This window comes from Humulus lupulus, chromosome 4 (assembly GCF_963169125.1).
Source record: "Humulus lupulus chromosome 4, drHumLupu1.1, whole genome shotgun sequence".
Taxonomy (NCBI): Eukaryota; Viridiplantae; Streptophyta; class Magnoliopsida; order Rosales; family Cannabaceae; genus Humulus; species Humulus lupulus.
This window is the reverse complement of record NC_084796.1, coordinates 22498806-22525436: the sequence shown is the minus strand read 5'-3', so window position 1 is coordinate 22525436 and position 26631 is coordinate 22498806. Positions and strand designations below refer to the sequence as shown.

The 26631-nt window shown below is 33.1% G+C and overlaps 3 protein-coding genes across 3 annotated transcripts; 1 reads left to right on the top strand and 2 right to left on the bottom strand.

Moving 5' to 3' along the window:
* Positions 1-2592: 2592 nt before the first annotated feature.
* LOC133831984 (uncharacterized) lies at positions 2593-4303 on the bottom strand. The gene is made up of 2 exons (XM_062262383.1): positions 3285-4303; positions 2593-3085 (listed from the first exon to the last, which is right to left on the bottom strand). Exons 1-2 carry the CDS (start codon positions 4301-4303, stop codon positions 2593-2595), a joined length of 1512 nt encoding a protein of 503 aa, XP_062118367.1.
* A 147-nt stretch (positions 4304-4450) lies between these two features.
* On the bottom strand, positions 4451-8665 carry LOC133831983 (uncharacterized). Its single transcript, XM_062262382.1, has 2 exons — positions 8543-8665; positions 4451-5236 (listed from the first exon to the last, which is right to left on the bottom strand). The coding sequence occupies exons 1-2, from the start codon at positions 8663-8665 to the stop codon at positions 4451-4453; spliced, it is 909 nt and encodes a 302-aa protein (XP_062118366.1).
* Positions 8666-8888: 223 nt separating this feature from the next.
* On the top strand, positions 8889-12821 carry LOC133830183 (probable galactinol--sucrose galactosyltransferase 2). Its single transcript, XM_062260108.1, has 14 exons — positions 8889-9218; positions 9315-9586; positions 9682-9772; positions 9873-9921; positions 10006-10097; positions 10201-10308; positions 10391-10510; positions 10605-11015; positions 11102-11243; positions 11400-11467; positions 11583-11717; positions 11807-12033; positions 12116-12204; positions 12289-12821. The coding sequence occupies exons 1-14, from the start codon at positions 9037-9039 to the stop codon at positions 12568-12570; spliced, it is 2268 nt and encodes a 755-aa protein (XP_062116092.1). The 5' UTR covers positions 8889-9036; the 3' UTR covers positions 12571-12821.
* Positions 12822-26631: the final 13810 nt, after the last annotated feature.

Here is a 26631-nt window from a genome sequence, read left to right as displayed (position 1 = left end):
GGATTACCAAGATATCAAGTAATGAGAATAAATATTTGAGGATATGTTCGAAGTTAGTGAGATTACGAGGGAATTTCAGGAATTTTGACAATTTTACCATCGTGGGCATTTTTGGGTACCTCGAGCCTTAGGATTTGCATAAGGTTACATGAACCCTAAGTAAACCACACAAAACAGGAAAAAAAAATGCTCAACAAACTCTCTCGTGTATACTCCATCTCCCTCTCCTTCTCAAATATTGAAATTTCTTGCGATCCAAGGGGAATTGAAGCTAGCTTAGGCTCAGGATTGCTTGGGGAAAGGCTTAGCGTTGTTCTGGGCAGTAGAGGTATCGATTTCTAGCCTCAATTCTCTATGTTTTCTCTGATTTTAGCTTAGTTTTAGAGTTTTGAAAACTCAAATTTGAATTTGGAGATTTGGTGAGGTTTTGGCCAAGTTTAAGCTTGGGTTTTGTTGGTGTTGAAGTGTTGAGTTGATTGGGAACTTTGTTTTTAGGATTTGGCTATGTTAGGTTGGGTTTTTGGTGAGTTTTGGGTTGAACAAACTTGGGGAAAAACTGGATTTTCATGTTGAGTCGCGGCCTTGTTGTGGCGCTTATGAACGATGGGAGAAGGAGGTGTTGAATTCCATTTTTAGTCGCGACGCTTGTAGGGGCACGCTGCGGTCCGTGTGTCCAGAGGAGAGCCCTTGGATTCTCTGACTTAGGGCGGGTCGTGACTCTTTTGTCTTGGGTCGCGATGCTTGAAGGGCTTTTGAGCCTCGGGAAGGTCTTGAGTGCGAGAACTCAAACATAAGGGCTCGAGATTGATTCTACTACCCGGTTTAGTAGAATTCGACGTCTTAGAGGCTAGGACTCGATCTGGAAGCCTTTATTCACTCGTTATTGATGGGAGTCTATATTATGGTTGTGACTAGGTTACCGCTAGGTGTTCGAAACCGGGATCATGCTCGAGGGTCGTTCTTATTATACGTTGCACTCGAACCTGAGGTAAGAAAACTACACCCAATATGTGATATATGTGATTAGGGCTTGGCACAGTTGTTAAATATAATTATGAATAGGGCTCGGGCCCCTGATAATGAACATGATTAAGATTATGATTGTGCTCGTTGATTAAGCATGCTTGAATGCTCCGTATATGGATAATTATTCAATAATATATGATTGGCTGCATTATATGCGTAATTAGGGCTCGACCCTATTAAGGAACATGGTTATTAATGTGTTTGCATTTAATTGGTTGAGATATATGATTACTATGTATTCATACTTGTATTATCTAAAGTATGTTTATCTATATTTGGTTATCTGTTTATATGGTTGTCTGAATATATTGGTTAAGGCATTGACTTATTAGTCAAGGGAGACAATAGTGTTGTGCGCTGGTTGAGAGGCTTAGGCCTAATTAGGGACATACTATTACATTGGCCAACCCTATGGTCGTTTGGAAAGAACAAAGTGCTTGGCTAGCTCTATGGCTAGTTACTCAAAGCTAATGGCAAAGGGCCCCGAGTGACTCTATGGTCACTTAGCTAGGGCTTAGGGCCCCGGGATGACTCTATGGTCATCTATTCAGGGCAGCGGGCCCCAGAATGATCCTATGATCATTTAACTGTAATTGTATGCATGCATGAGTAGGTTATTACTACTGGGCATGCTAGATATGCATTTGGAATCTATGTTTACTGTTTATGCACATGTTTAAGTTTTTTTGCTGAGCCTCGGCTACGAGTGCTATGTGCTGCATGTAAGGGGAAAGGGAAGCTGGACTAGCCATGAGTTGGAGAGCTTTGGTGGCGGTGTGTACAAATGAGGCTGCTCGACCACCATGACCGGGGTTATCTTGGAGGAACTAGGGTTATACCCCTTATTTTTCCGCCTAGGTCGGCTTGGCTTGTAACTTTTGAACTATATTAACCTTTGAAATGTTATTTTGAGATCCCATGTATGAACGTAAATATTTTAATGAGAAGACGACGTTTCCTTTTGACCAAAAAATTTCTCTAACCCTTGTCATTAACCTTAGTTACACATTTATAACCAAGGGACTTTATTAGAAAGTTTGACATTGTTTAAAGTACACAGTGTAATAGTCCTGGATTAGGAGGACATTAAACTCGGTAAGGTTACTTGAAGGAACGTGATCGTGGTTGCTACTGGATATCGAGGTAAGAAGAGTGGACACATGTACGCAGAGTGTACGTTTGATGTACTTAAGAATAATTTTATTTAATGTCATAAGTATGATTATGTTTTAAGCTATGCATGATATGTGTATTTGTGATAAGTATGTGTTTGTTGTATGTTTTGTGTGACATGGTTATGGTATGGTAATTTGCATATTTACGTTAAGATAAATTGCATGCTTATGATATGTTGAAATGCATGCTTACGTTTTCGTGCTCGGTTGAACACAGGGTCGGCCCTGAAAAAAAGTGGGCCTAAGACGGTTTTAATAAATTTGAAAAAAATGGGCCCTTTTGTATATGAAATTTTTTTATGTAATTTTAAATAAAATTAAACTAATATTTAGTAATATAAATACATTCCAAACCAATAATTCATTACATAAACTTATAAATTTCAATATATTACTTAAATATTATATGTCTTGCATTTTTAGATGCAAAAGTATTAATTAAATTTGCATAATCAAGTTTTGCAACTATATCCTTTTCAATGGATAACATAGCTAAACCACTTAATCTTTCTTGAGACATGGTTGAATGGAGATAAGATTTGATCAAGGTCAATTTGGAAAAACTCCTTTCTGCATGGGCAACAGTGACAGGAATAGTTAGAAAAATCCTATAAGCAATCGAAGCATTTGGATAACTTCCATCCACTTCTTTTATATAGCTCAACACATCGATAGCTCTTTTGGTTTCTTTTGGTAAACTTTGACGCAACATATATAACTCTTGGTATAGGTCATCATTGTCAAGATCTGAAATCTCACCATGCTTCATTAAGTTTGTAAGATTGATACAAAAATTCTTCAAAGAGTCATCATCTGCAGACTTTAATTTCTCAAAATCAAACAATAGTCCGAAATTCTCCTCGAAATTCTGAAATTGTTCGAACCTATTTGAACAATAATTATTTTTATTAGTTATTATTGTAGGAATAGTGAAAGAAAATTTTAAATAAAACACCATGAAAGTATGCATACCTGGTTTTAAATGATGAAATAGCTTGATCAATTATGTAAAGAAAATAATCAATTTTAAATGACTCTGCTGCTAATTGTGTCACCTCCTCATTGACACTTTCATCAAACTACTTTTTCCTGTAAACTTTTCGTTTCTCCATAAATACAGGTTCAACTTCCATCATACTTGCAATCTCAGTAGCTTTAGTCAAAGCCTCCTCAAAACCAGTTTCTCTATATTTTTGAAGAAATGAAAGTAGAATCTTTAACTCTTTGATAGCAACATCAATTTGCATATCTTCACTTTGCAGGATCTTGCTAGCAGTATTAACAGCAAACAACAAATCATACCAAATAACCATGCTCACCAAGAACTCAAAATTCTGAATATTATATGTTGCTAAAGTTTCAGCATCACTTTTTGTTTTGGCATCTTCATTGCTTTCTGCCAAGTAATTTAAAGCTTCTTTTATTTGTGGAGCTTGGAATCTTATTGATTTAACACTGTCAACACGACTTTCCCAACGTGTTTCTAATAATGGCTTAACAGTGAGACCAGGCACATGATCTCTAAATACTTTCCATCTTTTTGTAGAAGCTGAAAATAATGAGTATATTCGTTGTACCACACCAAAAAAAGACACAGCCTTGGGACAACAATGAGCCATATCAGAAAGTAAAAGATTTAGAGAATGACAAGCACAAGGAGTGTAAAATGCTCTAGGATTCATTTCAAGTAGCCTAGTTTGTACACCTTTATTCTTTCCTCTCATATTAGATCCATTGTCATATCCTTGTCCTCTTATATTATCAGCATCAAGTCCAAGAATATTCAACGCATCTAAAAGTTCATTAAGCAAACCAAGCCCTGATGTGTCATGAACTTTTATGAATTCTAGAAAATACTCATCAACAAATATTGGACTTTCTAAAATATTCACACATCTTAAAACAAGAGACATCTGTTCATCATCACTTGCATCTGGAGTACAATCTAGTATGACTGAAAAATATTTTGCTTCTTTAATTCTACTAATTATGGAGCTTTTCACCTCAGTTTCCAGTAGTTGTATCATTTCATTTTGAATCTTGTGACTCAAATAATGATAATGAGTCTCTCCTCTTAAAATGCGACGAACATGTTCTTGCATAGTTGAATCAAATTTAGCAAGTAATTCTATAATTTGTAAGAAATTCCCATTGTTTTTCTCATATAGTTTTTCACAATCTCCTCGAAATGCCAAATTATTTTTCCCAAGTCTTTTCACAATAGCAAGAATTCTCTCTAACACTTGTTTCTAATGTTTTTTCTCTTGATTAACTTGTTCTTCTAAACTTGCATCAATTGTTAACTTCATTTTCAGTCGTTTTTCTAATTCCACCCAACTAGCAATTGACTCAATGTGTTGTGTACTTCGTTCATGACTTTTTAGTCGTTCAGAAATATTATGCCAGTCATTAAAACCTCCCTCAGCTAAAAAACCCACAAGATGCTTCTTTGTTGCAAACAATTTACAACAAAAACAAAATACTTTATCTAAAGAAACTGAATATATCAACCACTTCCTATCTTGTTTCTCTCCATTTGGTAATTCTCTAATATAATGCCATGAAGAAAAATTCCTACCAGAAGCATCCCTAGTAAACTCTTCCTTAATGACTCTTTTTGGACCTCTTTCAACTATAAAGTTTGTCATATTAATATGACCAATCCTATCCCAATTTCCTGGATCATCAATATCAAAAGGAAAGTTGAATACATCACTTAAAGTTTTCTCATTCTCATTCACTGTTTGATTTAGTTCTTCCTTTTCATTGACATCACTTGAAGTTTTCTCATTCTCATTAAATGTTCCATTCACTTCTTCATTTTCATTCACATCACTTGAAATTTTCTCATTCTCATTACTTTCAATATCAAATTGATTCTCAATGTCATTCTCATTCACTACAAAATTGTCTACATTATTTGTATTAAAATACTTATTAAGATAACCAACCTGACTTTTTTGCAAGAGTTCCTTCCTTAATTTCTCCTTTCTTTTTTGGGCTCCTGATTTGTATTTGTAATTTCTAATAGGACCCTATAAAAATTGCAAACAAAATTAATGATATGAGTACAATAATATAGCAAAACTATAAAAAAAAATTAAAAAAAAAATTGCAAGACACAAGTCACATAACTTTATAAATCAAATGGGACCAATAAAAAGGTTTTTTTTTTTTTTTTTGCCAATGGTGACCTTATTTTTTTGTGTGAATGTGAATCAATAGTGATAAAAAAAATATGTGTATGATAAGTAAATAATTATTAATTTTAAATAAACATAGCAATTAAATTAATAAAAAGTAATAAAAGATTAACTTTGAAAGCTTACCATTACAATACAAGAAGAATAGATTGCTTTTTTCTTTGAATATTGTATATTAATATGATGATTGATGAGTGATGAGAATTGAAGAGGATAGTTGGTAAAATTGTAAATTATAATGGTGGTTTTGGAGAGACTAGAGTATAGAGAGGAGAGAGAACTCTTAGGGTTAGGGAAGGTAGGTGGGAAAAATTGAAATGGGAGTTTGAGTTTTTTTTTTTTTTTTTTGAAAGGATGTGAATTGAGAGTGAGATTGTGAGAGAGAAGGACGAGAGAGAGAGAGCCAAAGAGACTTTTCAACTTTCCTTTCTTTTTTTTTTCTTTGAATTGCCTCACATGTTTTGGTCCAGTTGGACCACTACATTTATATTTATTTAAACTAATTGGGCCGGCTGGGAAGGAAAGGCTGCTGGGCCTTATTTAAATTTTTTTTTTCTTGAACACCAGCTGGAAAGGGGAAAGGCTGCTGGGCGGGCCTTATTTTTTTTTTTTTTCTTTGAACACACTTAAGAGTTTACATGATATTTTTGGGCCCTGGGTAGGGGTGGGCCCTAGGCACGGGCCTAGCCCACCTATGCCCAGGGCCGGCCCTGTGCACACCTGACCAGAATAGTATTGGTCTACGACTGGAGTGATTTCGGTATGGTATGATATGATATGTTAGTTATATTTTTTATATGATTTATTTTGATTGTGAATATGTTATGTTATAGTTATATCTTGTCTTATGAATAGATTGGTATGTTTAGTATTGCTATGGATATAATGTTTTTTATTATATGTTGTGTTAGTTTGGATTGGAGGGATGTGTCCTACACAACTTTTCTTACTAGGCATTAGCTCATGGGTACTATGTGTTTTTGGTGCCATATGTTGATTTGTTTCATGGCGACGGGCGAAGTCCAATCCAGAAAGAAATGTATATTTTGAGAGCTGTTCAACCTTGTTACGATCAAAGGGACGTAAACACCAAAGTTTTACTTGGCATTTTTATTCATACATGATATTTCGTTTTTAGTAATTACCAAATTAATTAAACTATGTGAATTAATTAAGGTGTAGAATGGTAATTAAATGTTGAAACATATTTCAGTTCTGTCGGGACAGAATCCAAACTTGTTACGACAGAAACTGAACACAATAAAAATACAGTGCAAAAACAATAAAGAACACAACAAATTTTTACAAGGTTCAGAAACCCTTTCGGATAACCTACTCCTTGGGGCCATGCCCAGATACTAAAAACCAATTAATAAAGAATCACAAGTACAAAATATTGACTTAAAAAAACAAGACTCCCTCTTGAGATTTGCCGCAACTTTGTTGTAATTCTCTTCACTAATCTAATTCTGATTGAAACGCTCAACTACTTGAACTCCCTTCAATGACCAACGAGTGCTTGCATCTTCCCGACACAAGGCTTGTAAAAATCATCTCCCGAAGACTATAAAAGTTGTGTTCAAATTACAATGTATATTCACTAATGAACGTGGTATAAACTCACCACAAAAACTAAACACTCATTTTTCTACAAGATCACGTGAATACAATGATATTGAATACAAATAAGGGACTCTCACAATTATTATAATACACTCACAAATTATGCACCAATGAGTTCATTTTTTCTCAATCTCTTAGAAGCATATTTATAGAGTCCATTTCGTGTTCAAAATCTCCTAATAAAAGCAAGAATATTTGAAGATATTCTTGATTGATGAAGAATTGTCTTTTTTAGAAGATTCAGATCTGACAGATACGACGTTGGTGAGGACAGCTATTACATGTGTCAGATCATATTTCTCAAGATAGAAATAATGATTAATTACATCAAAGATTCAGTTTCCTGAAATTTATTATCTTGAACTGCACGAAAAATTAAAGACAAATATTGCAAAAATGATTTCGAGTAAGTACAAAATATTTGTTTTATATAACTAAGATACAACTTCTATTTATAATCATATTGTGATAAAATTAAGCTAAATAAAGAATCTTAATATTCCGAAAATAACAATAATAGGAAAGTGATATTCCAAAAATCACAATAAAGAGAAATTAAAAATTATCTTTTAAATAAAAAAATATTTCTATAAAATATGTCAATTTTAGGATTTACAATACAATTTTAAAGATGTTTTATTGTGAATTGAGACCGTAAATAGTTTTGTTAGTTTACTAACATTTAAATCAATGTTTTATTTTAAATTACGAATATCTAAATACTGCATATGTTTTAAATAAGAATATTTTAACAAAATTTTATACATTATTTAGTCTATTATTTGGTTTTCGATCTTAAAAATAATTTAAAATGACTAGTACGCTGGTGTGGTCTCGGGCTTAGGATTATGGGGCGTTACAAAAGCTGAAGCTTCAGAGGTTATTAAGGTCTGCTGTATAGCTAGAGATAGAGGATGGAAAGCAATTCAGATAGTCAGCAATTGCAAGGCCCTGGTCCAGTTTTTAGCCAATGGTCATCCTTTCCCTGATTGGACAATATCTCAAACTCTCCTCCTGGAAGCCCTTATAATTGTGAAAACTTATCAATTTTATAGTCTGTTTTATGCCAAGACCATGTAATGTTCAATCTGATGGAATTGCTAAATGGACCTTGAGTCATGGGTGTAATGGTCTTATTAGTCTAGGGGAACTACACTCAATGTGATAGCTTGCTTTTAGTTTCAATAAAGATCTTTTTTCAGGAAAATAAAAAACATTTTTGTCTAATTTTAAATTTGAGACATAGTTTTCAAATTTTTGTATTAAGATGTATATTTTTGCACTAAGATGCTTTTTAAGCAAGAAAACTTAAATTTCCCAAATAAAATTAATATAACAACACTTTGTACATAACTTATATGTAAAGTGTATTCTTCTCATTAATCTTTTAGAAATGAGAGTTGGGCATAATTTTGTATTATGAATAGTGATTCGTCAGGATAAATAATAAAATAAATACTTGCTTAATTCACGCTTAAACTTTAGCATGAGCTGGGTGGGATATGAATCAATTACCATATAAGATAACAATTGAAAACATATCAATGTTAATTCCTTAATTATTATCTTCAGAACTACATTAAAAGTGACATCGTTTTTCTTATCCAAAACTTTAATCATGTCCAAGACAAAGCACATCGTGCTTGTTTTCGCGTTTGCACACATACACGTGCTTGAAACACGATTTTGAGCCTGTTGACCGTGGTTGGTATGAGAGAACCCACGTGTGTCTGACGTGGCGTTGAACTTAGATTGGGATCAACATTGTAAAAAAGCAGTAATCTGGAACCTACCACTGAAACTCGACGATTAATTGTCTCTAAAGTAATATACAAAATAAAGTCAATTCTTAATTTTATCTCTTAATATAAAGACAAAACAAAACTCTAGATACAACAAATCATATGTATAGTCCGAGTTGGTATCAAATGGTGTAAAAGATTGCATTTTTCATAAACTTTCTCAACTAACTGGGTTTTTCTGATTAAGCAGAGTAGGTGACTAGAATCATGACAATCACCGCCTTACCAACCATCAAGGCTGGCTGCCTCATGGTAAGAGACAAGGCGGTCTTGACCGGAGTCCCTCAAAACGTTGTTGTTTCACCACCTCTCAGCAATGGCTCAGCTTTCGTTGGTGCCACTTCCGCATACCCCAGTTCTCGTCTAGTTTTCAGTCTTGGGATTCTTGAGTGAGTTCCTTTTCTTCACTGCTTTACTACTTGTTATTGGTATGAGATATATTTAAAGATATTTGATCAACATTTCTTAATGTTTGGTCATTACAGGGGATTTAAGATGTTATCTCTCTTTAGATTCAAAATATGGTGGATGATACCACGTGTTGGAAAATCAGCTAGAGAAATTCCCATGGAAACTCAAATGCTTCTATTGGAAGCAAAAGAAGAGTTAGCTTTGAAGGATGAGGTCTCTTCTGAGCCAACAACATCCATTGAAAATAATACCTTTTACATTCTCTTCTTACCTGTTCTTGATGCCATGTTCCGCTCAAGTTTGGAAGGAAATCCCCAAAACGAGCTGCGATTATGCGTTGAAAGTGGTTAGTTTGGCTTTTAAATAGTACAATTTTTTTATCTGAAATGGGAGCAATTTGGATTGAGATTGTTTTTTTTTTTTTGGTTGAATTCAATTTAGGGGATGACAAAGTCCAAACTTCACAAGCAATGGAATCACTATTTGTAAATTCAGGGGATAACCCTTATGAGCTTATGAAAGATTCTATCAAGTGAGTTGAGTTCAGTTGAAAATAAAATAAACATAGAGGTTAGTTAATACCATGATGAACTACTAATGTTGTTTTTTTTTATATATTTTCATTGTTGTAGGATATTGGCAAAGCATAAAGGAACTTTTAGTCATATTGAGAATAAGAAAGTAATGACTTGTACACATTTAAGTTTTGTGTAAGATTATGCTTAATCATTTTGGATATTGAAATTTATGTCTTGACATGGATAGGTCCCTTCACATTTAGATTGGTTTGGATGGTGCACTTGGGATGCCTTTTACACTAAAGTCAATCCAGAAGGAATTCAAGAGGGTCTTAAAAGGTACAATATGAGTGTATGAGAAATACATTTGACATTTTTATTTTTTAGGAAGATTGACCAAACTCATAACATGCCTTCAAGTTCTAATTTTTAATCTTTGCAGTTTTAAGGAAGGAGGTTGTTCACCGAAATTTCTGATCATAGATGATGGATGGCAAGACACTATAAATGAATTTCATAATGAAGGCGAGCCATTCATTGAAGGGACACAGTAAGTTCATAAATTAGTAGGATATAATGATTTCTATCTTTTTCAGGCAATAGATTGATTCTCTTTTGCTGTTGACACATAGGTTTGCAACCAGATTGGTAAACATCAAAGAAAATAATAAGTTCAGAAGGTCATCATTAAAAGAAAATTGCTCTGATCTTCATGAGTTCATCAATCTCATCAAAGAGAAATATGGACTAAAGTAAGGTTTTTAATATGAGATTTCATTTTTCTCTGTAGTATAAGCTTTTGTAACTGTAATGTCAAACCATGAAGGTGATAATTGGTCTGTACAGGTTTGTTTACATGTGGCATGCGTTAGCTGGTTACTGGGGAGGAGTCCTCCCTTCATCTGAAACAATGGAAAAATACAATCCAAAGATTGCTTTCCCAATTCAGTCACCTGGTAACAAAGGAAATCTTACAGATATTGCCATGGACAGCTTGGAGAAATATGGAGTAGGTCTAATAGACCCGGAAAAAATTTCCAACTTTTATAATGATTTGCATAGATATCTTGCAAGCTGTGGTGTGGATGGAGTTAAAGTTGATGTCCAGAATCTGTTAGAAACCTTAGGTTCTGGCAATGGCGGTCGGGTTAACATTACTAGACAGTATCAAGAAGCTCTGGAGGAATCTGTTGCGAGAAATTTTAGGGACAACAACCTGATTTGTTGCATGAGTCACAACTCAGACTCTATCTTCAGGTTTGCACAATCTCAATCCTGAACATTCATTTTAGAATGATTTCATGTTGGAATGCAAGTCATTGATCTTTTTGTTTTAATGTCAGTTCTAAGAAGAGCGTAGTTGCTCGAGCATCAGAGGATTTCATGCCAAGAGAGCCTACATTGCAGACTCTACATATTGCCTCTGTAGCTTTTAATAGCCTTCTGTTAGGAGAGATTGTGGTACCTGATTGGGACATGTTTCATGTAAGATGCCTCTTATATTTCCATTATATTCTCAGTACTTCAGAGTTAAGATTTAAGATTTGAAAGTTGACTTAACAACTTGTAGTCACTTCAAAACTGTCTGAAACATTCAATATGAGTCTATCTAACCTGAGTATTTTTCATTCATTTTTTCAGAGCAAACATGAAACTGCTGAATTCCATGGTGCAGCAAGAGCATTGGGTGGATGTGCAGTATATGTAAGGTGAGATACAGCAGCTAATGAATCATTTCACAGACTTTTCCCAGAGAAAATTACTTATTTTACTAATATTACTGTTATGAATATCATTTCTTACTGATATATCATGTAATTTCAGTGACAAACCAGGTTACCAAGATTTCAAAATCCTTAAAAAGCTGGTGTTACCTGATGGATCGGTGCTAAGAGCTAGATATGCCGGTCGGCCTACTCGTGACTGTTTATTTGAAGATCCAGTGATGGATGGAAAAAGGTATTAAGATATTTCATTAGTGTTTGTTCAGTGCTAGTGCTAATGATCTTTCTTTTTCAATTCATTATAACTTCTCCAATTCTCTGCAGCCTGCTGAAAATATGGAACTTGAATAAGCTGTCTGGGGTTCTGGGAGTGTTTAACTGCCAAGGAGCTGGTAGTTGGCCACTGAAACAAAGGGCGGAAGATATTCACTCCTTAAGCTCTACAAAAACATCCATTTCTGGGAATGTGAAACCCGTTGATGTTGAGTTTCTTGAAGATATTGCTGGTGAAAGATGGGCTGGAGATTGTGCAATATATACCTTCAATTCAGGTTAATTTCTAATTTCTTAAATAACGTGTATAGATTTGTTTGGTTTTTAGCTAAGTAATACATCAACTGTCTAAAATTGCAGGATCTCTTTCTATATTGCCAAAGAAGAGAAGCCTTGAAGTTTCACTGGTCACCCTTCAATGTGAAATCTATACAATCTCCCCAATTGGGGTCAGTATTTTTACACTTGATCCTTTTTTTCCTTTCTAAATTCCTACTTTACAATGTTTAACCAAAACTATGACAATGTGGCAGGTCTTTTGTAATGATCTGCGCTTTGCTCCGTTAGGTTTGCTTGACATGTACAACTCAGGAGGGGCAGTAGAATCACTGAGTTACAGGGAGGAACTCTCAGGTTACACAATGATAATCAAAGGGAGAGGGACCGGCCGATTTGGAGCCTATTCGAGCTCAAAACCAAAGCGTTGTATGGTGGATCAGAAGGAAGAAGAATTCACCTACAGTGCTGAAGATGGATTGTTGATAGTTAATCTTCAAGGTGAATGTGGTATAAGAGATATTGAATTTCTATATTGAGCTGTTATAGTATGCTTCAAAACTACTATTTGAAGTGAACTATTTGATTCTTTTGGTGGTTCTTAATAGGATTTAGGCACAGATTGTGTAAGTGTCTGTTATTGTGAATCATTTGTTCTCTCTCTGAATGAGAATATTGGTCCGTTTTAGTATTCTAAACCACATGAGTTGGTTCTATTATTGGAGTGTACCATCTGATAAAACAAGAACTCTAATGCTTAAAATTTTGATACAACATACTTCAAAAACAAGTGTTCTATTAGAAAATCTGTATACACAATCTGATTATTAACTTCTTTAGTTGTTGATGTTGGAAATTCATATATCTTATCAATAATTTTACAGAACACAATAAACAATTAAAGAATATAGAAAACATATCTGATTCAGTCATGGAGAAAATGTGAATTGTTAGTGCAATATTAACCAACTAAGTCTTCTTCTCTAGGACCTCTATTTATGAAGAAGATTATCAAATTACGCAATAGAGATGATACTATTTGTATGTATAGAGTTAGGGAAGAGACTTAGCTTATATTAAACTTAGTTGGACCGAGCCTCCTCATCAAAGATTTCAGTTAACTAGAAAACTCACATTTCTGCTTCAACTAGACTACTATAGATACTAAGCTCATAAACAAGAGATCACTAAAATTAAATTGGCTAAATTGGCAAATAATTATTTATCAACCCATATTTTTTAAAACATTAAAATAAATAATGTAAGCCCAAATAAAAGTCTAACATTCTCCTATTTGGGCTACATTAATTTTGTAATACATATATATATATATTAAAATAATTTTATTTAAAAACGACTCATGGGTTGAGTAACAAGAAAAATATTGTGGCCACTTTTAAAAAAATAATAGTTCTTTAATAGTATCTAAAATAACCGATCCAATTTAATCCTTGATATTGAACTATGATTATCACTTTGTTTTCCAATCAACAAAAAACATTCATAATTACAAATATCAAAGTATTACATCGACATGGTCAATAAGTCTAGTAGTGTGGTAAGAGATTATGTCCAACATGTGATCAGTTATATAACATAATCTCTTTATCGGTCCTTATTTCACTGATATCGTGATGCCTAATAAATAAACAAGTGAAATAACCAAAACATTGCTTAAGAAATAAGTCAGTGTTATATCATTAACTGTGCATAACAGAGTATGATATCCACCTCATTAAGCAAATAAACTTAAATGATGATAACAACAATATTATGAACGATGTGCTTTCAACTCAACATTCTCGAGAATATAACAAAACATAAATGAAAGCATGACTATTTATTGATCAAAAAAATTAAATAAAAAAAAAACTTTGTAATTCATAAGTTCAATAAAGAAATTACAAATAATCATAATTCTTGGTGGATAAAAAGAAAACTCCCACTAACCAAAAATATCAAAGGATTCTAAAATGCCCATATCAACAACGTGTTTATTAAACAATGACACACTTAATTCTTTGGTTAGAGAATCTGCCAACATCAATTATGTCTTGCAATTCTCTATAATAACATCTCTTTTCTTGACTAGGTCTCTGACAGTAAGATACTTGATCTCCATATGTTTCGAAGCACCACTGATCTTATTATTTTTGGCAAAGAACACGGCAGCACTATTATCACAATATATCAGCATAGATAAGGAAATAGAATCAACTACTCATATCTCTGTAATCAGATTCTTTATCCACACAACTTGCAAGGATGCCCCATAACAAGCTACAAACTCAGCCTACGTAGTAGATGAAGTAATCAAAGTCTGTTTTATACTTTTCCAAGAAATAGTTGTGCCAGCCAAAGTGAAAATATATCCAGAAGTTACTTTAAATCATCCACAGAACTACCAAAATCTGAATCTGAATAACCAACAACTTGAAGATTCTCAACTTGCTTATAAACAAGCATAAAATTCTTGGTTCTCTATAAATATCTCAAAACTTTCATTGCAGCAACCCAATGATCGCGCTCAGGATCAAACAAATATCGTCCAAGAACATTTACCACAAAAGCAATATCAGGTCTAGTGCAAATCTGAGCATACATCAAACTCTCTACCACACTTGCATAAGGGACGTTTGACATTTCTTCTCTCTCTAAGTTGTTCTTAGGATATTGTTGCTTACTAAATTTGTCCCCTTTCAGAATAGGGACAGAACAAGATTTACATATATCCATGTTAAACCTTTTCAGCACACGATGGATATAAGCTTCTTGAGATAAACCAAGAAATTTTTGTTTCCTGACACGATGAATCTCAATCCCCAAAACAAAAGATGCTTCTCCAAGATCTTTCATATCAAAATTTGTAGACAGGAAAAGTTTGGTCTCATTTAGTAGTCTCAAATCACTACTCACTAGTAAAATGTCGTCCACATAAAGAACAAGAAAAATATAACGACTCCCACTGAACTTCATATAAATGCATTGATCAAATGTGTTCTCTATGAAACCAAACGATGTCACAACTTTATCAAATTTCAAGTACCATTGACGAGATGCTTGTTTGAGACCGTAAATAGACCTTTTTAATTTGCAGACCAAGTTCTCCCTTCCACTTTCCTTAAAACCTTCAGGCTGAGACATATAGACCTGCTCATCCAACTCCTCATTTAGAAAAGCAATCTTTACATCCATTTGGTGCAACTCTAAATCAAAATGTGCAACTAAGGCCATAATAATCATGAACGAATCTTTTGTAGAAACAGGTGAGAAGGTTCCAGTGTAATCAATACCTTCTCTTTGAGTAAAGTCATTTGCCACTAGACGTGCTTTGTATCTTCCAATTTTACCCTTATTATCCTTTTTGGTTTTGAAAATCCATTTACATTCTATTGGTTTAAAACCAACAGGTAACTCAACCAATTCCCACACATCATTATTCTTCATGGATTCAATTTCATCTTTCATGGCTTCTATCCATTTAGAAGATTGTTCATTTTTAAGAGCTTCAATATAAGTCACAGGATCAACAACATGACCAGTATCATATTCTCCTTCTCCAAGATGAACCAAAAAATCATTAGAAATTGCTGACCTCTTTGCCCTTTGAGATCTTCTTAAAGTAATTATTTATGGAATTGCTGCTTGTTGTTGAACGCCATCTTGAATGGCGTTTTCAACAGCTGGAACTTCTTCAAAGACAGGAGCCTCATCCATAATGGGAGGAAAATGCTCGCCAGCGATAGGAGCATCAACAACAATAGTTGGGATGGGATCATTATGAGTAATATCTGTCTGTATTATATTATCTCTCGAAAGAGATAAATGAATGACAATTCCACCAGATGACTCTTCTGTTTCAAGAGATGGAGTAGAAACTTTGTCAATAATATCAAATTCCAGAAATTTGGCAGTAGGAGATTCAACAATTCTAGTACCCGAGTAGGACAGTAAAATCTATAACCTTTTGAATGATCTGGATAACCAATGAAAAAAAAGCGAACTGTTCTGGGGTCTAACTTTTTCAAGTTAGGATCATAAATCTTCACTTCAGTTGGACAACCCCATACACGAAAATGGTTCAAACTAGGCGTTCTACCAGTCCATAACTCAAAAGGAGTTTTGGGTACAAATTTACTTGGAACTCGATTCAGGATATAAATAGTAGTCAAAATAACTTCACCCCATAAGAACTCTCGCATATTAGATCTACTTATCATACTTCTAGTCATATCCATAAGAGTACGATTTCGTCTTTGAGCAACTCCATTTTGATCAGGAGTACCAGGCATAGTGTATTATGCAATTATACCACTATCCTGTAAGTACTTAGCAAAAGGTCCCATATTTTGTCCATTCTAAGTTGACTTGCCATAATATTCACCTCCACAATCTGAACGCACAATCTTTATAACTTTTTCTAATTGTTTCTCAACCTCAGTCCGAAATAGTTTGAATTTATCAAGAGCATCCGATTTTTCTTTAATTAAATAAGTAAAGCCATATCGAGAAAAGTCATCAATAAAAGTGATAAAATATTTCTTCCTACAAAGAGTAGTAGAATAAGGCCCACTGATATCGGTGTGTATAATATCTAATAGATTCTGACTACGAGTGGCACATTTCTTACGATTTTTTATTAGCTTCCCTCGAGCACAATCAACACAATTGTCCAAATCAAAAGCATCAAGAGGAGGAAGAATATCAACTTTAATCAATCTATCAACTCATTCTTTTGAAATATGACTTAACCGTTTGTGCCAAAAAGTAAAGGATGTTCTTTCATACGAAAGCTCTTAGCCAGAGTATTCTCAACATTAAAAGAGGAAATCAAAGGAGCCAAAGATAATTTATAGTGATCATCAAAATAAAAACCATTTCCAATAACTTTGGAGTAAAACATAATGTCAACTTTATAATTTTAAAAAAGAAACGAATATCTGTGTTTATCCAAAAGCGGAAGCGAAACTAAATTTCTCTTAAAAGTAGGAACATAAAAAGTATTGTTCAAAACAAGCTTAAAAGTTATCTGTAATTTAAGAATAAAGGTGCCAACAAAACAAACTTCAACTCCAACATTGTTTCTTACTTTAAGCTTTGGCTCCCTCTGATTTGGTTTCCTAAGATCCTTTAGCCCCTGCAAGGTAGTAGTGATATGAACTGTGGCACCACTATCCAACGACCAAGAATCAATAGGAACATCAACTAGATTAGATTCAAAACAAACACAAGCTAAAGGAGTACCTGATTGTTTTTTCTTCTTTTCTAGTCAAATCTTTAATTTGTGACAATCAGTTCTTCTACGACCCATTTTATCATTCAAGAAACACTTAACATTAACATACTTCGATTGAGCATTCTCCTTTTTCTGTCCATTGTTATGCTCCTTTTTAATATCAATGTTTTTAGAAGTGTTGTTCCTCAAATTTTTGAATCTCCCTTTTCCTTTATTTGGCTTGAGTTGAGAAACATAATGAGCTGACTCATTCTTCTCCTTTTTCAGTTTGTTTTCCTCAGCAACACACTTTGAAATTAAAGTCATTTATGCTCCATGTTTGATTATAAGTGTTGTAGGCTGTCTTAATGAGACTAAAAGATGCATGAAGAGTATTGAGAGCATGATGAATAATATATGAATCAGGTAGAGGAATCTTACGATCTTTTAGCTTTGACTGAACATTGACAAATTTCAGAATGAAGTCCCTCACTCCTTTAGTTTCATCATACTTGATGATTTGAATCTCATCCATAAGAGATCCAATTTTAGCATTCTCACCAGTATCATATAATTTTTCCACATTAGTTAAAAACTCTTTGGCATTAGTTGTCTCAGGCAGACCACTCAAAAGATGTTCAGCAATCGATCTTTTCATAGCTATTAGACTAAGACGGTTTGACTTTTCCCATTGTGCATGGAGAGTTCTCTGGGCAGTAGTACTCGCATTAGTTGGAGCAGCAGGTTGATCTTCACGCATGCATAGGTCCAAGTCCATGATTCCCAAACTAAAATCCACATCTCGTTTCCACTTCTTGTAGTTGGACCCAATCAGAATTTGAATGGAAGCATTGTTGTTGTCCACAGAAAAAGAAACTACAAGATAAAAGAAACATGACAAAACTTTATTAAACTATGAGCATATCAAGAAAATATATAAATAGAGTCAAGATAGTCATCACAAACTCCCCTTTGGGGTGAGAATATAACACAAATATGATCTATTTCCACGAAGTTAAATAGAAAAAATATATATAAATTAAAAATTTATTACCTTTGGGCAAATAAATTCTCAAAGCATATATATTAATTCAAACCAAACAAAATACACATAACAAATTATTATCTTTGGGCAAATAATTTTAAACATGCATCATAATCAACACACTTCTTGAGACATTAATTAATATATATAATTACCTCATTTGGGCAAGTAATTATACATATCAATTATCCAAGAAAAATATTTTCTATAAACTGATGAAATTTGGCGATAAAACAATCATTGAAAAATAATATAATTAAGTCACTTTGATGATAATAATTATAATATTTTCAACCAAATTCCCAAAAAAATAAAAATAAAATATTGATCATTAAATTTATGAATGATCAAAACAATGTGTCCCGCCATAACACATTATTTAGTCATCAAATAATCAAGTTTGTCACTTTAGAACAACAAAGAATATATAACTTTTTTTAAGAAAATGAATTCCTATTGTTTGAGTGGGGAGTATATAAAAAAAAAAAAATTGGTTGTTCAAAAGACTGAGTATGATCAAGTGAACATACCAATACCCAAATAATTTTCTGTGATTCAAAATTTTTGAAAAAACATTATAAATTATATTATTAATGTTTTATGACAGCGTAAATGAGATTAATTCCATAATAATTATTTTAACATTTCAAAAAATTAAATAAAAATCACATAAATTTCAAAATTTAAATTTTATTAATGTTGGAAAAAAGAAACGTAAAAAAACAACGTTGGGAGACGTCGCACGCGCCACCTGTCGCTAGTGGGCTTCGTTTGATCGGGTTGTCTTAAACCTTTAGCCACTATTAAACGGGTGGTGCGACCCGATTTGTGACCCGGTCGGGTCCGACTGATTTCCAGACAGAAAAGAGGTGTTTTTTGAGCGTTTAAGGAGGGGTTGTCATCGGAGGATCAAGATCAATAGATTTATGGGGTTTGCATCGAGTAACAACAAGAAATTAAGTGTAGATCTAAGAGATTATATGTGAAAAAAATGCATCAAAAAATGGGTAATTGAATGTGTAATGGCCGAATCTATACAAAATTAAAGCATGGTATATCTTCCACAAACAATAATGAATACATACAATAATTTAATTTGGAAAAATAACCATTAAATTGAGATATAGAAATTTTGCAATTTCAAAATTTATGAAAAAAACCTAAAATTTTAGATACAAAATTCTTCATCATTATGTAATGAAATTAATCATATAATATATGAACAAAAAGGTAATTTCGAGATGAACAAAAGCCCTAATATTTTAGGATCTAACTATAAAAATTTAGACATAAAATAATAACGAAAATTACTTAGGATTTATCAATAATTAATCTCAATTTAGATAAACAAAAAATTATAGGTCCTAAATCGTATTCAAATGGCAATCTGATACCACATTTTGGAAATTCATACAACATCTTATCAATAATTTTGCATACAACTTAGAACACAGTAAACAATTAAAGAATATAGAAAACATCTCTGATTCAGCCATAGAGAAAACATGAATTGTTAGTGCAATACTAACCAACTAAGTCTTCCTCCCTAGGACCTCTATTTCTGAAGCAGATTATCAGATTACAAAATAGCGATGAGACTATTCGTATATATAGAGGTAGGGAGGAGACTTAGCTTATATTAACCTAGTTGGACTGAGTCTCCTCATCAAAGGCTTCAGTTAACTAAAAGGCTCATCATTCTGCTTCAACTAGACTACTATAGATACTAAGCCCATAAATATGAGAACACTAAATTAAATGGGTTAGATCAGCAAAGAAATATTTATCAACCCATATTTTCTAAAGGGCCATGGTGCAAAATGGCCCTTAATGGTGTGTGAAAATAAGTAAATGTCCATGTTTTTAATTTTGTAGTAAAATAACCTAACCATCTCTTTAATATTACATATTACCAAATATGCCCTTTAACAAATTACTATTTTATTCTAAATATTTTAATATTATGGTATATATATATTAGTTTTGTTTAAGTAGTTTTTATTTTAAAGTTATTTTGATTTTTTTTTCATTTTTTATAGGTTGTTAAATGATATACCATCCCACAAAATATATATATTGAGTTGAAAAATAATATAACATCAAAACTTACAAAATTATTACTCAAAATGTATATACTATGCTAACAAAATTATATACCACTATTAAAATGTATATATCATGATACAAAATTATATACTACCACTATGTATAATAAAATAGAAACTAAATATCACAAAAAGAAAAAAGTATATTCCATACCACAAAAAATATATACACTGATTGGAAAATAATATACCAACAACCTATAAAAAACTTTAAAAAATCAATATAAATTTAAAATAAAAACTAATTAAACAAAGCTAATATACATATACCACTATATTAAAGTCATACAATCCTAAATAAATAAATAAATTATAAAAATGGTAATTTAGGTAATCAACAATGTAAAAAGATAATTTCTCTACAATTTTAAAAATGAGAACATAAATTTTTTGATGCTTTTATTTTGAGCAATTTCCTATAATTTTTCTTTTCTCTAAAACATTAAAATAAAAAATGTAAGCCCAAATAAAAGTCTAATAGTTGAATAACTCAAAACTTATTTACTTGTAGTGTACCTTGTAGTGATATACACAATCCAATCCATTGTAAAAACAAGAAGTTTCTTTTTAGATTTTTACTACGTAATAACTCCTTTATTACAAAAGTAATCATACTCCACTACAAGAGTATAAATTCCAACAAATAGTATCAAAGCGACATATTCTTCAATGTATGAGAACTTAGTGACAGAATAAGCAAATTATGTCTATGAAGATTAAATGTTATGACTTTTATAATCCTTTTAGTCTTTCCTAACAACTTCATTAGTAGTTATATTCCTTTTAGTCTTTCCTAACAACTTTATTAGTAGTTCTTTTCAAGGTAAGAAGGTGAAGCGAGATGGGGTGAAACAAGTATGCATCTCCCATAAGTATATATACAATATGAGCAATGAAGTATGAGAATATATATATATATATATATATATGACTTTATCATATATGAATTAACACTCCTGAGAATATAATCTACTACACTTCTTTTTTGAAAAGTTGGAACTGTAGGATTAAAATTCTATTTTATGGGCACATATGTATAATGTATAATGCTATTATAAAATGTGATATAAAATTAAGTGACCAATTATGTTATAAATATCATAGGGTATTAAAGTGTCATAGATTTAATATGTAGAAACAGGAAAGTGAATTTTTAATTTTATAATGGGCAAAATTATAAATCACTAATTATAAATTAGGATTGTGGTCCCCTATATATATGTATTATTCTATTCTATCTGTAATCTCATTAACAGAAAAGAAAAGAGAAACTCTTCTCTCATATAGATACATATCATATAGGAAGATCTAAACCCTCTGAGCAATCTCCAACAATGGCCTCAGGTTAATGCTTCCGCTCTTGTGTTAATATTCTTCTTTAATTTAGCAAAGGATCTATAGAATTATGATTTAGGGTTTATCATATATACATTTATAATGACATGATTTTGGATTATGTGTTGGAGATTATTGTTTGTTCATGTTATTTGAGTGTATTAGAAATTCTAACAATTGGTGCGAGAACTTCCTTTGCTAGATTAATTGAAGATTGAATGATTTTGTTCAAAGAGATTTGGGGCTTTTCTAAAATTAGGGTTTTGATCTTTTATTATGATTTGGTTTTTGGTTTCTGATGAAGAAGACATTTAAAATATGTGATTATTTGATCTTTTGGGTATTTTTCCTTGATGGAAATTCGAAGCGGGTCAATTCTCATTCAAGCCATTATGGTGGTTTGGGTCTTTAAAATTACCAAACGTTTTAAGAATTTAATGGAGAGTAGTGAAAGTAATATTTGATGGTAATATGCATTTCGGCATTGTAATGTCAAACGCAATACCGATTTTGGAACCAGCTCTTTTTTAAGTTTTGCTTTTCATGAGTATTTTGTTTCTTTCTTTAATTAATATATTATGATATCATTGAAATGCCAAGATGTAAAGCGGCCTTTATTCAAAGGTAACTATATTTTACATTGGGCATAGAAATATGGGAGTGACTTACATGATATCGCAACTGTATTTTTTCGTCGAGGGTTGATTTTTTTATGCCATTTTTAATATATGAATAGATAGGGTAGCAAGCTTCTGATGCATGTATATATTATGTGCTTATTACGGTTGATTTATACTCAGGCGTTGTTATTCTTTTGTTATATTATATATATGAAATAGTTACTAAATATATGTATATATATTCATATACGGTTTCATTTAAATAATTTTGTACAGATTTTCAATTTGGTATATATTTAATTGAAAGATAACAGGTTAAGGATTGATAATTTTTTAAGGAACAATTAAATTTAAATTTTGGTTTTGGAAATTTCTTAAAGATGTCTAATATTTTGAATAGATTAATTGAAACAATATGTTGCCAAAGTGACATCTTTTGTGTAAATTAATTTATTTAAAATATCAAGATGCTTGTGTGTTTGTAATTTATGCATATATTAACTGACCCAAATGTAAGTGAATATTTTGTTAAATTTCATTCACACCTGTGGTAATAAATGTGTGACAATTATAAGGTATTTTGTGTGAGCAATATGTTATTCCAAAGATTGATTTATTGTTTGACATAATTTATTGTCTAAAGACTTAATATTAATGTTGTGCTTGGTATCTTGAGATGGGATTAACCAAATTTTGAATTTATTGTTTGATTATGCATATTGATGTGAGCTTGTTTTGTTTGTTTTGTTCTATATTCAGCTAGTTCATCTTCTGCTGCCTCAATATCTGCTAATATTAATTCTATTCCTATGCTTAATGGGACCAATTTCAAGGATTGGAAAAGGAACCTACTTATAGTTCTGGGATGTATGGATTTAGACCATGCAATAAGGGATGAACAACCTGCACCTCTCACTAAGGAAAGCACCCGTGATGAGAAAACGGATTTTGAGAGGTGGGATCATTCAAATCGCATGAGTTTAATGATTATGTGCTTATGGTTTTGTTAACGCTTCCTGCACAGTTTAACCAATTTAAAATTAGTTATAACTGTCAAAAGGAGAAATGGACTCTCAATGAACTCCTTTCTCACTGTGTGCAAGAGGAAGAAAGGTTAAAAAAGGACAAAACTGAAAGTGCTCACTTGGCCACTGCCTCTAAGGATAAGGGCAAGAAAAGGAAATCTGAGAATGAAGCTGCTAAGGGTCCAGACCAAAAGAAACAACAAAAGGATTCAGAAGGTTGTTACTTTTGCAACAAGCCTAGACATGTGAAGAAATATTGTGCCAAGTATCACGCATGGCGTGTAAAGAAAGGTATGATTCTTACTTTGGTCTGTTCTGAGGTTAATTTAGCTTTAGTACCTAGGAACACTTGGTGGATAGATTCTGGTGCTACTACTCACATATGTGTTTCTATGCAGGGTTGCCTGAGCTCCCGAAAGCCAAGTGATGGTGAAAGACACATCTTCGTGGGCGATGGAAAATCGGTGGAAGTGGAAGCAATTGGGCATTTTAGGTTGTTGTTAGGAACTGGTTTTTATTTGGATTTGAAAGACACTTTTGTTGTACCGTCTTTTAGACGAAATTTAATTTATGTTTCTTTGTTGGACAAATTTGGATATTCTTGTTCTTTTGGAAACAATCAGTTTAATTTGTCTTTAAATTCAAATGTTATTGGAACTGGTTACTTGAATGCTTATGACAACCTTTATTTGCTAGAAACAATTGCATCCTATAATGAAACCTTGCATGTGGAATCATGTGGTACTAAACGCAAATTAAATAAGGACAATTCAGCGTCATTATGGCATAAGCGCTTAGGTCATATCTCGAAAGGTAGAATTGAGCGCCTTATGTCTGATGGCATTTTAGAATCTCTTAACTTCACAGACTTTGATGTTTGTGTTTATTGTATCAAGGGAAAATAGACCAAAACTAAGAGATTAGGTGCCAACAGATCTTCATATGTCTTAGAATTGATTCATACAGATATTTGTGGGTCATTCCCTACAGCATCATGGAATGGTCAACAATATTTCATATCATTCATAGACGATTACTCACGTTATGGGTACCTATATCTCATTCATGAAAAGTCCCAGTCTCTGGATGTGTTCAAAGCTTATAAAGCTGAAGTTGAGAATCAACTCAACAAAAGGATTAAAAATGTCAGATCTGATCGTGGTGGTGAGTACTACGGTAGATATGATGGCTCAGGCGAACAACGTCCAGGACCGTTTGCTAAATTCCTAGAGGAATGCGGTATTGTCCCACAGTACACCATGCCAAGATCACCTAGCATGAATGGTGTTGCTGAAAGACGCAATAGGACTCTTAAGGATATGGTAAGAAGTATGATTGCTCATTCTACCTTACCTGAGTCCCTCTGGGGAGAAACATTAAAGACAGCAGCTTACATTCTGAATAGAGTACCAACTAAAGCAGTTGCAAAAACACCTTATGAGCTTTGGACAGGTCGAAAGCCTAGTCTAAAACACTTTCACATTTGGGGATGTCCAGCTGAAGCAAGGCCTTATAAGCCACATGAACAAAAACTGGACTCCAAAATAGTGAGCAGCTACTTTATTGGTTATTCTGAGCGATCTAGGGGATATAAGTTTTATGAACCCACAATTAAAAATATTTTTGAGACCGGGACTGCAACATTTTTTTAGAGTGTTGAGTTTGGGGGGAGAAATAAGGTTAGAGACATTGCTTTTGAGGAGGAATTGAGTTCAAACTCAGTTCCTACTATCATTTTTGACAATGTTCAGGCTTCTACACCTGTCATTGTTCAGGAAATGAATCCAAAACCTCAACAAGACAATGTTGAACAACCCCCAAATCAAGATGAGGTAATTGTTCCAGAAGAACAAACTCAACAACCTCAAGAAGAGCCATTAAGAAGGTCCACAAGAGAAAGAAGAAATGCCATTTCAAATGATTATGCTGTATTTCTTCAAGAACATGAGGATGACAATGGAATGATGGAAGATGATCCCATCAATTTTCATCAGGCCATTAAAAGTTCTAACTCTCAAAAGTGGATTGATGCCATGAAAGAAGAGTATAAGTCTATGCAAGACAATAAAGTTTGGGAACTTCTCCCATTACCAGACGGTGCAAAACCAATTGGTTGTAAATGGATATTTAAAACCAAGAGGGATGCAAATGGTAATGTAGAGAGGTATAAAGCGCGTCTTGTAGCTAAAGGCTATACTCAGAAAGAAGGCATTGATTATACAGAGACTTTCTCTCTAGTTTCATCGAAAGACTCTTTTAGAATAATAATGGCACTTGTTGCTCACCTTGATCTTGAACTACATCAGATGGATGTTAAAACCGTGTTTCTCAATGGAGACATTGACGAGACAATTTATATGGTGCAACCAGAAAACTTTGTGTCGGGAGACCCGAAGAATATGGTTTGCAAATTGACAAAATCCATCTATGGACTCAAGCAAGCTTCTCGTCAATGGTATCAAAAATTTCACCAAGTAATTATCTCATTCGGTTTTGAGATGAATGTTGTTGATGATTGTGTATATCACAAGTTCAGTGGGAGTAAGTATATATTCCTAGTTCTATATGTCGATGACATATTGCTTGTCACTAATGATATAGGCTTATTGTACGAAACCAAGAGATTTCTGTCTAAGCATTTTGAGATGAAAGATCTTGGGGACGCCTCTTTTGTATTAGGAATTCAGATACATCGAGATCGTTCTCGAGGTATTCTTGGATTATCACAAAAGAGCTATATTGATAAAGTACTCAAAAGATTTGGCATGCAAGATTGTAGACCAGGTGATACCCCTGTTGCTAAAGGAGACAAATTCAGTCTTAGTCAGTGCCCTAAAAATAACATTGAAATTCAGGAAATGCAAAAGATTCCCTATGCATCAGCTGTTGGGAGTCTGATGTATGCTCAAGTTTGTACGCATCCGAATATTGCGTACATTGTTGGAATGTTAGGCAGATATTTAAGCAACCCTGGTATGGACCATTGGATAGCAGCCAAGAGGGTTATGATGTATCTTTAGAGAACAAAAGGTTACGTGCTCACATATAAGAAATCAGATCGTTTGGAGGTCGTAGGGTATTCTGATTTTGATTTCGCTGGGTGCCAAGATAGCAGAAAGTCTACATCAGGCTATATTTACATGTTAGCTGGAGGAGCTATTTCTTGGAAAAGTGCCAAATAGACACTTGTAGCTTCTTCCACTATGGCAGTAGAATTTGTAGCATGCTATGAGGCATCGAATCATGGAATATGGC